Raw genomic sequence first — 15807 nt, forward strand, 5'->3', positions numbered from 1 at the left:
AGAGAGAGAGAGAGAGAGAGAGAGAGAGAGACAGAGACAGAGAGAGAGAGAGAGAGAGAGAGAGAGAGACAGAGACAGAGACAGAGAGAGAGCCAGAGAGAGAGCTACATTGGCATTCTTCAGTGAAACAGTGAAACAGTGAAAGAGGATGCTTACAAAGGCCTTCAGATTGGTGAAAATCTTGGTTCAGCATGAAAATACTCACAATTTTTCCCAGGAACAGTTCTCATTACAAGTAATGATAGCACATTATGGGCTGTCACTTCTCAATATCATGGGCCTCCATAATTTAGCTAAGGAATAGAAGTTTTCTACCTCAAGAAAAGCAGGAAAGAGATTTCCTGAGACCCAGTTTATAACTTAATTTGGCTGACCCATGCATTCTTATGGGTAGCCCAGAGCAAGCCAATTTTCACTCTCATTATCCTCTGGGCCTGAAAGAGTGGAAGAGACCAATGGAAGTCAGAAACAGCTATACTTGGGTAACATCAGGAACTAAAACAAATCTCAGCCTTCCAAGGAGAATAAGTATGCTGGGGTTAACCATGCTATTAATTTAAAATCTCCCCCATACAAAGCAATTCTGAAATGTCAACAAAGTTAAAACTCCTTATGATTAGAAAAGCACTATTCTTCTCAAAAGTGTCCAATGTTGGTTTTGTGTTTTAAATAGTCCTAAATCATCAGTATAGCTTGCTTTCCTTCTTTTGGCATCCCTTTAAGAAATTTTAGATGTGCTTAAATCCTCTGTTTACCGCAACACTTTCATTCATTTTACTGTGTAATGACAAAAAACTTTTGTTTCAGCACCTTCTATGAATTGAATATTCTTCTATATATTGTCAATGTATATAAAAATACAGTGCACTAGCCCATAGGAAGATATCTGCAGATGAGCAGCAACTCTTAATTTCATTCGCTTCAATGTAGTGAATGAATGACCTCACATGGCAGGCTAAGTTCTTAGGAACTAAATGTCAATGATGTTCATTGCTAAGTGAGAACACAATTAGAAACACTTGCTACTAATAGTGTGAACATACTCTTTTGATACACGGTGTCTTTTTAATACATTTGAAATTCTCAGGCGGGGGAAATCCTCTTCCAATGTTTTAAATGAAGTCTGATGTGTCTGGGTAACTTTAAGCAATACATTTACTTGGCTTTCTCTAGCATTTGTACTATCTTCAGCAAACAATCAGCTATCAATATTTGCATAATATGCTAAATGCTAAATAGAAGTTAAAGACCTACAAAAGGAGCTCTTTTAGAATAATGAAAGTCATGGTTCAGAAAATTTCTGTTCTCTATTGTCTCAATTTAGGCTGAACTTTAAAATTAACATCTTCATAAAGTTATAAAAGACCCACATTTTGGTGGTATTCTTTGACTGGCTTGGAGACTGTAGTTGAAGGAGTATATCCTTTACTCAAACTGTGGAATTATTTCTGAAATGATATTATTAAATACCACCAGGGACAGGGTATAGATGAAGAAATGCTTAAGTATTTAATTAGCATTCAAAATGCCCAGTCCACTTTATTTGGCAACTGTATAAATTAGTTTAAGAGAGCTGGTATACAAAATGATTTCATGATATCCAAGTGAAATTATATATATTTTATATGTATGATTTCCTTGAAGAATTATCAAACCTCTAAAGCATTAAACATGGACTTATATATAATAAGTGGGTATGAGAAAGCAAATATTAAACATAAATAGTTTAAACCAATAAGAATTCCCTTGGAAAGAATAAACAATAAGTGACTGTTTGGGAGTAGGAGAAGAGTGGGAAGAAAGTGCAGATGAAAGCTTCCTTGCTTAATTTTTTATAAATTGTTAAGAGACAAACAAAATTCTCTCTATGCCCAAATTATGTAGTTTATTCAGTGTGTAGGCTCCTCTGTTCAGCAACACTGATAACGACACTAATAGTTTAATTACAACTTGCTGCTTAAGGAGATAAACAAGGCTGTTTGCTTCTTAAACCAGGGGTTACAATTACTTTTAAACGCCGGGGAAAGGCACATCTGCAAGTAGATCTTACTATGTCAGGGAAGCAACCAAAAACCAGCTGGAAAATAAACAAAGCCCTAGGAGTGAGCAGCCGGCACAAAATTAGAGCAAAACCGCCAGATTTGAGCAGTGGAGCAGTAGGCGTGAGGCATAGTAAACAGGCGACAAATAAAAATGGGCAAGGATAGAAAAGTTTTCGGTGGCCAGATCTTCCGCATTCTCCCTGGGATTCCATCACCGAGAGACTGAGCACCCCTCCCTCCGCTGTCCGCCTTACAGTCACGTCCCTGTCACACAGTCCTTCACTTCAGCACCAACGAGAGAGGACAGCTCCCCAACCGCGGAACACAGCCCTTGCTTGCGACTGCACCCCCCTCCTTCACCAGCGTCCTCTCCACAGCATTCTCTTTATTGCTGGCGTCTTTCTGGACACCTTGCTTTTAAGGGTGTTCTAAGGGACACATGGAAATGACTGAGAACTTGTTTGGTTTGTTATTTCCAGATGAAAGGGAGACACATCCTTTCTGAAAAATCCAATCGTTTAATTGGCCTCTAGAGCAATTTAACCAGAATAAAAGATTGCAAATCGCTGGGTGGCAAAATAGTTCAATGTAAGTCAGTAATAGCTGAAACTTGAAACTTTTTGTAGTGCTCTCTTTCATAGTTTTGTTGTAAAAGTACTAGTAGAAGGTAAATAGCCTTTACTAACTGCTGCTTCAGCCGTTTTCCTCCCAAAGACACTTTGGGAACATACCAGAGTGTGATAGCCAAGGGCTCAAGAGAATAAGTCCTAATATTACTGGGTGGCAAAACAGTCTTGCTCCTAAAAGAAACTCTTCTCAGTCCTTTCTAAGATCCCTCACAACCTTATCCGGAATCTGGAACATACAAGTGGAGGGTTAACAGTTCCGAAGTGAGACTATAGGCTACTACAGCACACCACAAAAACTGGCTAAGCTTCTCCCAATAAAGTCCTCTTTCCCCAACCCCAAATCCAGAAAGAAACATCCCAGGAGTGATAAGAAAACATAATTAGAAAACCAAAATCACCAAGGCAGGGAAATTACACTCCAAGGAACTTGGCTACTTTGGCACATCCAGTTGCCATTCTCTCAGTCAGAAAGACATGGATGCTTAGTGAACACATTTTGTTTCTCTCTGCAGGTTTTCTCTTTTGTCCATTCTTCACGATAGTGTATAAAATACTCATCATTTGAAGGTTTTCTTCGCTACAGCACACGTACAACACACACACTTTGTTTGATTTAGTTCCATTTTCAAAGGTTTAGTATCCTAAAAAAAATGGTATCTTCTGATTTTCTAACTTACTTTGAAAGAGGGTCTTCAGAAAAATGCCCTCATTCTTTTTGTTGGAGTTGCTAAGATACTAAGGGACTCTAGAAAGGAAGAGACACAGCTAGGGTGGAGGCTTAGGAGTCATTTAAAGAAGGCAGCACTGTGAAGTTAGAAGTGAACAACTTTCTCCCAGGGGTAGTGACCATCTACTAGTAATGAGGGGTGAGATCTGCCTGTGAATCGAGCAGTAGCAGCAGTGGGGACAGCAGACATTGGGTACTTACCAGGTTACCTTGAGAGGTCTTAACTCCAGCAATGTGACTCTGAATCCCTTAGTCTGCTCTATTGCTCTTTCCTTCCTTCCTCCCTTCTTCCCTAGTCTCCCATCTTCTTCCCTCCTTCCTTCCCGCCCTCCTCTACCTCAGTTACTCTTTTCATTTAACACTCTCTGGGCAACTTTGGGCACCAGTTCCAGTGGCACCATCAAATCACCTAACATGTGTCCTATAGACCATGTTATTACTATTATCATCACCATGGTTGCTTACCAACTGCTTGGTAAAAGGAAAAGGTCCTGTTCCCAGCTGTCCACCCCACCCCCTCTCCACACTTCAGCACCACAGCATTGGTATTAATCAGGCAAAATCACTCAAGTCTGAATGTCACCAACAAGTTCCACCCACTCCGTAGGAGCCCCACCAGCAAACCTCACCAGCAGAGCCTGGCCAGACCCTCCTCCCACAGCCAGCGCGTTCTCAGCATCCTGACCCAGCTCCTGGTTATTCCTATGATCATTGTTTTATCAGTGGCAACACTTTCTTTTCTTCATGGAAGAGGAAAGCCCGCATGTGACTCCTGAGCAAATGTAGAGCTCTTTGCACTACCCTCCCCCACCTTCCCACTCCCCAACGCGCGCACACACACACACACACACACACCCCTCTGTACACCGGCGACACAAAGAGAGCGAGTGAGTGAGCGCACCCGGCAGCGCAGGGCTGGGTAGGAAGTGGGGTGGGAGGGGAGGGCTCAGCCAGGAAGGGGGGACCAAAGGAGGGGCAGGGGGCTGAGCTAGCCGGTGAGGAGGAAAGGTAAGGAAGGACGCGAGGTGGGGGCGAGAGCAAGGCAAGAGGGTCATCCTTACCTGCCCCTAGATTAAAGGAGATCCTGGCCTCTGCGAGGTATGGCGTGTCGCTCTTGGAGCGGACTCTTCTGATGGGCCGCCGGTCTATATCATCCTCCGAAGATGCCGCCATTAATGTGGGAGGCAGAAGCAGGGTCGCCCGGCGAGCTGAGAGGGAGAAGGAGATGGAGAGAGGGAGACAGGCGGAAAAGGGGAGGAGGGGAAAGGAAGAGGCTCACACACATGGAAAGGGGGAGGGGAGAGGGGGATGGGAGAGGAAGGGAAAAGGGATGGGGAGGGAGGGGGAAAAGAGAGGGAAAAAGGAAGAAAGAGAAAGAGAGAAAGAAAGAAACCGAAGGGGAGAAAAGGGTGAGGGGAGAGAAAGAAAATCCGTTAAGGATTTGTGGACTGGAGCAGAGATCAGGCAGGCTATCCCTGGCTGGCGCTCAGGGCTCCCCCTAACTCCTCTCCCAGTCACAGGGCCAACAACCGGTCAGTGCTCCGGATTGACACCCTCCCTCCTGCCTGCAGCCCCAGTTTAAAGCTCTTTGCACAGATAGGCTAAAGCGAAGGAAAAGACTCCAAAGCAAAGATGCCCAGTCAGCACTGTGCCCTCTCCCGCCAAATGTACTTACTCTGCTCTTCAAGTGTACACTAGGGTATCCTTAACGCACAGGATTCTCTAGCCCAGCAAGGTACACCTGCTTCAGATTTCCTTGCATAAATTATCACTCCTGGGTGTAAGCTTAGGCCCAGCTGGTCATTGAGGAGGTCACTGCACCCAAAGCACCCCTCTACTCCCTCTTGACCAACGCAGAGCTCAAACAGAGGTAGAGCCAGATCTGAAATGCTCTTACCAGCCCCTTTGAGCCCTGGAGGTGGAGGGTAGAGGAAAAGTGTATACAAGTTTAAGAGCAGTTTGGCAGCAACATTTCTAGAGTTGATATTTTGAATGTAGACTAGGCATATTCACACAGATCTGAGTGGCCCTCTTTTACAACCAGTAACTTCTATGATGAGTTTATCTTTACATAAACGTCCATTCATTTAACCTTCAAGTTTTTATTTGGTGATTTAGAGTACAGATAATAGTCTTTGGACTGGACCTGTAGTCTCTATAACCCTGTACCATTGTTTCTGAAAAAGAGGAGCAGATCAAGGACAGTTTACATTTCTTTGAATGTTTGCACTGCAACCTTCCATGTTACACAGCAGACGGACCTAGAAAGGTTTCTGGAGTGTGAATCAGAATGGTTTGATGCTCTTACTGGAACTATTGATGGGCTAAACTCTTTTATGTTTGTCTTTCTGCAGCTTCAGTCACTTGGTCCTTTTGTGGCCTGATGTTGCCTCTGCTCTTTTTAATAAGAGCCTACCCAGAGTACACAGATAAATGTTACCTTGATTCCATCCCTGCTACAAAGAAAATCTCAGTGTCAAGTCCCGCCCTTCAGTTTCAGAGGAGGAAGTACTGCTCTGACTGCAAGACTTCCCTGTCCACTTCAGCTGTCAGTTCTAACTCTCAGCTTGTATTCTTGAACCCTAGAATTTTCAGTCTCTCCATTGGTCTCTTAACTTCACACATAGGTAGTAATTCTTGATCTTAGGAAAAATATATTGCCCTTTGCCTTGTTGCTTCCTCAATCTCTATCATACTATTCCCTTCCCATTCTGTTTAACTTTCCTGTGGAACTCTTGCCCCCAGAGGCTCCATTTTTTCACTCCCAGTTCCCTCCTTTCATCCCTACAACTGGTTTCTAACACTACCACCCAACCAAAGTTATTTTAAAGGTCATCAACATCCTTCTAACAGTTAAATCCCTTTCTTCCTTGGCCTCTTTAAAGTATGTAGTAATCTATTATTTTTGGAACCTTCTCCTTTGGCCTTTCTGTACTAGACTAGTTCTCTAACCACTTTATTTCTAATTGTTAGCCAACTCTCTGTGGTTAATTTGAAATTACTTATCCTGGTATCCAAAGCCCTTCACAACCTGATTTCAACCTGTCTTTTCAAATTCATCTCCTATTATTTACCTTCATTCTGCGTGGAGTTGTCCCCAAAGCCTGGCTCCTTTCTGCATCTGCACTTTCGCTTGTGCTGCACATCACAGATTTCTTTCCTACAAACTTTCCATGTTCTCCCTCAGGAATGTGAGATAACTGGCCCACTAGTCTATGGCATGAACCCAGTATGCAATAAACATTCAATAGATATTTTTTAATAAAGGAAGGGAGGAAAGGGATAGAGGAAGGGAAGGAGAAAGTAGAGAAGAGAAAAGGGAGTGGATGAGGGTTACATAACTAATGAGTAGTTAAATTGGGGACCAAATCCAAGTCTGCCTGATTTCAAATCCAGTGTCCTTAACCAGTACATTGATTTGCTAAGTATGTATATTTAGTTGACTAGCCATATTTTAAATTCACTTTTCCATGACTCTTGCCTCATGATTATGTCCCATTTATCTCTGTTAAACATAGATTACAAATGGATGCCTCCTATCCCAGGAGGCACAACAGAGGTATTTGGCTCATCAAATGAACCATGACTAATCAGGCTGCAAACCAATATTATGATTATAACATTTAGGTTCAGGCTCTTAACGAAGTGCAAAAGGAAGGAAATAAACTCAAACAATCTGAATACTGTATAAACTATACCTCTCTTTGAATTATTGCAGTGCTATTTGATTGTTCAAAATGTTGAAATGTTCAGGATTCCCTACCCCCTTGTATGAGCATTCATCAGCCATGTCTCAAATAAATAAATAAATAAATAAATAAATAAATAAATAAATAAATAAATAAATAAATTTGAAGGAATACATAGCCTTAGTGTTCCCTGGGGTTTCTATAATTTTACATATCAATGATTCTTAATGATTCTTAATATAGAGAAGTATATCTCTGAATTTCTGTTTCTTATTCATTCAACATTTTAGAGCATTAGGAACTTAAAATTACTACCACTTTACATGTACCTTTCTTCAAAAGAGTTTAAATGCACTTTCGTATTATTTCATTGTGGACTATTTTATTGATATAATTCTACATAGATATAATATTTACAAAAATGACAACATACTACATCTATGTTCATGTTCTTGAATTATTTTGTCACCTTTTCATTTCTGTGATCCTCCATATTTTTCTGGCTTCCCTTATTTATTGTCATCTTTGTCTGTCTCATCTATTTCTTTCCCATTTTCTTTTCACGTTGTCTCTCTTTTCTCACATCTTTCTTAGTTCTAACAATTCCCTTACAAAGTCAGTCTCATTTCATGTATTTCCCTCTTATCCTGTATGAAAGATTCACTTTTGTGAGCTTGTCCCAATATTTTCATATTCTTTATTCTCTGGGATTCCTTTCATATATATGACCTCTTATCATAAAATATCTGACTGACATCAGGAGAAGAGCCCTGGAGTGCGAATCAGGGATAATGGGTGCTGCTCCCAGTAGGACCACTACCATTAATTAACACTGGACAAGCCACTCATGCTACCAGGATGGGTCTCAATCACTTCAGCTATAAAAACGCAAGGGTCAGATAAAGTGATCTTAAGACACTGCCTACTTCTAATACTCTATGAATATTTGCAGCTATTCTTGTATCTCCACTCTTTCTATAAGTATCCATGGCATATTTTATCTCTTCATCTAAGAAAATACATTGCTTTTTAAATTTATAACTAATCATATTTAGGAAATCATGTGGTATCCATACTTCTTTCAAGGAATTTTATAGTACTCAAGTCTATTTTATGTAACTGTACATCCTTTAGAATCTATTTTTTCCCTCATACTATTTCTATCATGAGGCAAAACCCATATGATTGTGTGTGTACATGTATGGATGTGCGTGTGTGTATAGAAAGGAATGAATTCAACTGTGACATCAACAACTTCAAAATATAGTATTTTTTGTTAAGATTACTTTCTTTTGAATATGAATACTAACTCAGGATGAGGACTGATTCCCTTCCCTTCCCTTCCCTTCCCTTCCCTTTCCTTAGGCCAGTCAACATTTTAATACTGAAGACTCTTTCATGCATGTTATATCCCAAGCTAGAGCCAGAAGAAGAGACAGCACAATAAAGTGCACAAACAAATAATATTTTATACATCCATCACTAGTATTGAAGAGGATGGAGGTGGGAAGGAGAAGAAAGTGCAATATTCCATCCTAATACAAAAAAAACAACAACACTTCAGATGAGTGAAGATTATCCTTTAAAAATATTACTCAAATTGTGTTTCTAGGCTATCCCTACATCCAACATCACTTAGAACACTTGTTAAAATGTAAACTCTCCAGGCCCCCAACACAGACTTACTGAATTTTGAGGAGATGAGAACTGAGTACCTGGATTTTCAAAAGGCTCCTAACCATGTCCCCTCTCACTATTTTATTCAACATTATACTGGAGGTCTTAGGGCAGAAGTAAAATAAAGTGTAAATGGTATAATGATTGGAAAACAAAAATAAAATTGTGATTAGTCATGTATGTTATGATTGTATACATACAGAATCCATAAGAATCCAGGCTATTTGAAATAATAAGTGAATTTTATATCATCATTGGATACAATAGCTTCCAAGGTGGTCCCCAGTGACCCCAGACTCTTGGTATTTATGCCTTCGTGAAGTCCCCTCCCACAATGAATCAGGGTTGGTCTCTGCAAGCAGTAGAATATGGTACAAGTAATGGTACATCCCTTCCAAAGGTAGGTCATAAAATGCACTGTGGCTTTTAACTTGCTGTCTCTTTGGGTCTCTTGCTCTGGGGGAAGCCAGCTGCAATGACATGGGCACACCTAGGAAGCCTATGGAGAGGCTCATGTGGAAAGGAACTGAGGCCTCCTGACAAGAACCATGTGTGTGTGCCCCCCTTGGAAGTCCCAGTCAAGCATTTGACCGTAGCTTTGGCCAGCATCCTTACTGCCTCCTCAGATCCTGAGCCAGAACCACCCAGGTAAGACTCTCAAATCCTTGACCTACAGAAACTATGAAATAATAAAGGTTTGTTGTTTTAAGCCACTAATTTGGGGCTAATTTGATATGCAGCACTAGATAAGCAATACACATGAGTTCTCAGTGGGCTCAGAGCACCAATCATGAATGCTTAGATGCCATCTATGTCTGTCAGAAAACCCAAACCTTAACCAGTTTGATGAATCAGTTAGCAAATTTTAACACAGAAGATCCAAACAAAAGTTAAACATTATCAAATGACAGTACATATCTTTGCACTGGAAACACTTTTTCCTTCTCCTCCCATCTTTGCATGTCTCCCCATCCTCTATGGCTGAAATGTTTTTATTTCCATCCCCAATACAGCAAAACTGTGAGAATATAGTATCTTTCTTTTTCTTTATCTCTGTCCACCCATGGCAGTTTGTAATATTCACCTGTATGAATATATAAACACTATAATGTGGATACTATTTTCCTTCCAGACAATATGAAATAAAGGTTAATAGCACAGGCTTTAAGATTAGCCTTCCTGAGTTTGTACACAAATTCTATACTTAATAGTTATATGATTTCATACAAGTCACCCACCTCTTGTGCTTCTATAAGATGAGCCTTACATAGTACTTATGTCTATGAGGATTCAAACATGTAATCCATGTAGTCTTTGGAAAAGGACAGTCCCAATAAGCATTTATTATTTTAAAACTATTATTACTGGCCAGCTCCAAGTAAGGCTGTCACAGTGAAATTAAACCTTGGCATAATTCCCAAGCTTAATACTTATTAGATCTTGGGAAAAAGTGGGCGCTCCTAGTTTTAGTTTTCTTATATGTAAACTAGAAATAAAATTAACTCTCTCACTGGGCCTTGGGAGGATAAAACATTATATAATAAATGTAAAACTCTTAACACACAGCCTGACAAATGGTAGGCGGGCAACAAATGTTCGTTGCTTCCTTTCTTCTCAGCTTCTTAAAGTAGACACTTTGCAGAGTTGCTGAGACTGGCTGTTAAAGTGTGCTAGATGCAAAAAGGAGAATGTGTTTCAGGCTTTGTACGTGGAACTAACTTGGACAGAAACCCAAACAGCTATTATTTAAATGGTGAACATGTCTGGTTAAGATACACAAGTCATTTTTCTAATCTTGTTAAATAGTACAGGTAATGTTAAACCTTATTTATTTTAATTTTGTGTTTTCTACATGGCTGATTTCGAGCAGAGTTACTGTGATTAATGCCATCCTTTGAAATCTGAAGGCTCTAATATTTCCAAATTATGTTCAGTGTACAAAGGGGTGACATATACTTGAACATATCTTCCTGTGGCAAACTGCTGGGTTTGGTCACTTGCAACGTGATCTTAGAGGCAAAGACTATGGGCTTGAATCCCATTTGCACCCCAGGTACAACAGGATGTAGCAATATGGGCATCAGTCTAGGCAACAGGAGATAGGATTCTAGCTCTTGGTCTGTCACCATCCAGCTGTCTGGTTTAGATAAGTCACCTCTTATTGAAAAGCAGGATGCTGCAAGGGAAAGTTGGGTCAGAAAGACTCATGTTTGAATCCTGGCTCCACCTCCTCATATGCATATTATGCGATCCTGCTGAGCTTTAATTTCCTATAAATTGGGGGCAATCATATCTAACTCATAAGTTCGTGATTTTGCATGAAATAAATATGGATAGCTTTTGGTATATGTGAAGTATTTAATAAACACATTCCTGCTTTTTCTGTCTTCCGAGTCTCAGTTTTATCACCTATAAAATGAGCCGGTTGAATTAAGACCCTTCGGATTCCAATGTTATTCTTATAGAAATTATACTGTTAAATGCGACGTTAAAAAGATGTGAGCACTTGCTCTTGGTATGTAATAAAGTATTGCATCTGTTTATATAATAAGAATAAAAACATATTGTGGTGGTGGATGGGAGAAAAACACCTTAATTCCTAAATGTGTGTGTCTAGGAGGAAGGCTTGCCCAATATAGATTTGGTAGATATTTTATTTGCATTCTATTGTGTCTACAGATGGCTTGATGACAGTAATCAGATCACAGGTTATTAGTCAGAGATTCTGTCTAGTAAATAATGGCAGGACAGATCCAGGACCATCAACCCAGCTGGCAAAGTTGCCCTCAGGGCCAAAACAAAGATTGGTTGCCCTCTTTCTCTTAGCCCAAACTATGTTTGATTATTTCCTACATCAGTTAAAATTGACTACCCCAACATATAAGGATTTTATTTATTTTTTAAATTGAGACAGAAAATTGAAGGTAATAAATCTGAGGAGACTGATTAAGGTTAAAAAATTACATATGTGTGTGAGTATGTATGTCCATGTATATAAAAAGAATGTAAGAATATACACCAGGCTGTAATGAGTACTTATTTGTAGATGATGGATCTAGTTGAGTTTTGTTGTGTTGTTTGTCTATATTTTCTAAATTTTCTGTAATTGTTGTGTGTTACATTGGTAAATGAGAGGGAAAAATGAGCTACGAGTATAATAAGAAGCTCCCATATGGATTTAGGCGGGTTGCCTCCCTTTACCCTGCAATTCAACCAAAAGGACAGAGTGATAGTCCTTATAATTCTGACTTATAATTCTGGCTCCATTTCTAATAGCTGTGTGAACTTGGGAAGCTACTTGATTATTGGAAACATGGATTACTCCATCTGTAAAATGGGGAGAATGATGAGTACTTTACCCATTTTTTTTCCAGACTAAATGAGATAATAAATACCAACCACCTGGCACATAAAATGTGAATCCTCGTCTCACTTTCCTTTCCTTTTGAACATTTTATACACATCCAGATTATTGAATTAGCATTAGGATGTGGGGCTAATGCAAAAATCAGACTTGCAGTATGATGTTTGCAGTGTGGTCTTACTTATCAGAGGCAAGTGTTAAATTGCTCAGCCACGTAGGTTTTTTCTGCCTGTCACCTATCAAGTTTAATTATCAAACAGTGCACAATCAGCTAAATGGAACAGAAGATCTTACTGTGTAGGTTCAAAAGAAAAGTAAGGTCTATTTTTAACCAGCTGTAGCTGAATCTCTCTTTTCTCCTCCTTCCTTTGCAACATTGTGATGGCCTATAATTCTGTAAAGTGATTGAGCTGCGTTGAGATTTTTTTTTAATTTGTTCTTTAGATGATATCATAAATGTTAACTCAAAATTTTGTTTCTTTGAAATAATAGTGGTAATTTAAAAGGTTTGGGTCATGTAAGTATTTCAAATGGAGTATTAAGTAGTAGTGCTAGGGAGAAAATACTGTATTTATAGTGAAAACTTTTAATTTAGAAAATAATGTTTGCTTTAACAATGTCCCATTCTTCTAAATGTAAAAGGAATATTAAAGACCCAGTGGAACCACACATTCAGAGGCAAATGCAAAACACATTACCTACCAAGCTTAACACCTATAGAACTTATTCTCACTGGCAACCTGTGCTTGGACATTCTGCTGGGTCTCAAAGTTCAATATATTCGACATGAATTTATCTTCCCCCCAACCCCCATCTTGATTCTCTTCCTATTTCCTCTCTTAGTGAACAGATTCATTATCCATCCAGTGGGTCCAAGAAAAACACCTGGGGATCACTGGAAGTACTCCTTTCTTACCTACCACCACAAAATCCAGCAAAAATATTTTTAATGTTTCCAAGATCTCTCTCTCCTACCAAATTCACTCTGTCAATTCCCTTTCCAGGTTCTTTACTTCTTGCTGGAGTTACCACAAGCTTCCTAATGGTTCTCTTTGCCTCTAATCTTACTCCCTCCAGTCTGTCCTTTATATTTGTGGTCTTTTATAAAAACCGATCTGACAGCAGATCTGCGTATTAGAATCTTTAGTGGATTCAGTATCAGATTTTCTATTCCTTAGTTGGGCATACAGTCTTGTATACCTTGACTCCTGCCTGCAATTCCAGTCTCTTCTCTTGCTATTCCCCATACCCAATATCTACAATACACCTCTCATTCTGTAACATGTTCCTCCAATATATTGTACTCCTAATATATTCATGCATTATAACATGCCATTTCACACTGTCCAGAATATTCTTTGTTTTCCTACCTAAATCTATCTTAAAGGCAGATTAACTGCCATCTACTCTTGGACACTAACTTGGAAACACATTTACCCCTCCCCCCAACACACACACACACACACACACACACACACACACACACACACACACACACACTTTATCTGATTTGGATGCCCTCATCTGTGCTTTGAAAACTCAGAGTGTGTATATTCTTCCAGCATTAATTTTTTAATTAATTAATTGCAGCCACAACAGTGCAACTGAAGACACTCATGAAAGAGGACTTCCAGAACTGCTTCAGAAAGTGGTAAGAACAATGGGATATGTGTGTTTGAAGAGAGGGGGACTGTTTTGAGGGAGATTAATGGAAATGTGTCTTTTGCTGTAATAATTATTTTACTTAAACATTCATTGATTTCCTCTGAATTTACAACAAACTCTAGTTTCTCAGGATGTGGATTTTTGGTGAGTCAGCATTTATGAGGTGTCATTAAAAAATACAGTGAATCAATACAATTTAGCTAATGTTTTAAGAGTTTGAAGAAAGAAAATTCCCACCCAAACTACGAAGAGGGTTCTTTTGGGAGTTGTTAACAATTTTATTATAAAAATCAAACTTTGTTGCTTTATCTTATTCCTGTGTGTTAAGACTGTCACATTTACAAAGGGTTTAGAAATGTGAATGAGGAATAAATGGCCCTAGAGGAGATGAGAGATGGTGGGAGGCGTGGTGGGGCTCTCTCTTGGGGAAGCTGAGGCCCTGCCATTTTCCTTTGAGGCCTAACAAAATTAAAACAAAATTAACATAAGTGCTAACATTTATTAAGTACATATTAGGTACTTGACATTTTGCTTAGTTTTTTATATTTATTGCTTCAGTGTTTTCAAGCTTTAGTCATTCTGGAATCACTTTTATGGATTTTGCTACATCTAAGTATCATCCACATTACTCTTTACTTAATGTTTTCCCTTACATGGACTTTGGTCAGCCTGTTTTTTTTTCCCTTGTTCTAAGCAGTAGCCCATAAGTATGAAGCCTACCTATATATTTTTATATTTCAATTAAATATTTTTTATTTACATTTTTTCTAGAACACAGTCAGACAAATACATTATTATTATAAAAGAGTTCATGTATCACCTGAAAATCATATATTGCATCATAGTATGTGAAATGCTATTTTGTTTCATTTAATCCTCAACATAACCCTTTGGGTTAAGAATTCTTACTATCATAATTTGCATTCAAAAGGGAAAAGGGAGGCAAAGTGAGATGAAATAACTTGCCTAATATCACAAGTCAAGAAGTGAAAATCATAGTTTGAACTCAGATCTGGTGTTAATCTCAAGTCCAAGCCCCAAAATACTATGACATTCTTTAGCCAGTCCTAAAAAGATTTCCTTCATATCCACAATTTTGTATATGCCATAACTGCAACTTTGTAAAAATATGAATGTGTATGAAAGTGACTGAAAGTATAAAAGAATTAAAATAATTGCATAGGGCTGATTTTCTTCTCAATTTTTTGGCCATAGGCTTTAATATTATCATTTTGCTTTTATAATTGAAGAAGGATACATAGACCTGTAAAATAATCTCTTTGTTCATTCCTAGAATTTCAAAAATCTAATTTAACACCAATACTCATTCAGTGGTGTTGCATGAGTGTGTGGGACTGATTGTTTACTGAAATATTCTTTAAAATATTAAAGATGATATTGGCCATGAGCTGATTTAGATGTGCTAAACTCCCTATCCTTGCCTCTGCCAGCTCAGTCAGAGGGTGGTACTGAACGTTTTTTTTTTTGGGGGGGGGGCAGAAACAGATTTGTTTGGGCAAATGTGGAGTGAGAATTCTTTCCCAAGCACCTGTGAATTGCTTTTTCGGTCATGGCTGATGTTAGCTGTGTGTGAGCTGCATCTTTAATCTACCCTCTTCTATGCCTTATGTGAATGTAGGAGTTATTATTAATTGATTGGAATTATGTCATTGTATTTTCATGTGCTTTTCTTCCTGTCTCTCATCTTCTTTCTCTTCCTTTTGTCCTCATGCCCTACTTTACTTATGAGCCATGAATCACAATACGTGGCAAAGCAGATGCTTGCTGGGAGCAAAGGGGTGAAGAGCATTAGAAGACCCTGTGCAAATAAATTGTCCGCACCAAGAATGCAACTTTGTACACTTTTCCAATGGAACACTTCAGAAATGGAGGGTTGGAGTTCATGGTTACCTGCATATGGATGGAATTGGCAGGCTGGCTATCTCCCCAATATTTTTCCTTTTGATCTGCTTTCATGCTCTTTTTCACACAAAATGTTCCCTCTATTAAGCAC

At 39.0% G+C, this 15807-nt stretch overlaps 1 protein-coding gene across 1 annotated transcript in view; it reads right to left on the reverse strand.

The window, feature by feature from the left end:
* The window catches only part of PHACTR1 (phosphatase and actin regulator 1), a 589651-nt gene that overhangs the window by 564122 nt on the left and 9722 nt on the right, over positions 1–15807 (reverse strand). Inside the window, exon 4 of the mRNA XM_019628839.1 lies at positions 4460–4606. Coding sequence (XP_019484384.1) covers positions 4460–4606 — 147 coding nt within the window. The remainder of the gene's footprint in view (positions 1–4459; positions 4607–15807) is intronic.

The sequence above is a fragment of the Hipposideros armiger genome, unplaced genomic scaffold (genome assembly GCF_001890085.2).
Source record: "Hipposideros armiger isolate ML-2016 unplaced genomic scaffold, ASM189008v1 scaffold_812, whole genome shotgun sequence".
In the NCBI taxonomy this organism is placed as follows: domain Eukaryota; kingdom Metazoa; phylum Chordata; class Mammalia; order Chiroptera; family Hipposideridae; genus Hipposideros; species Hipposideros armiger.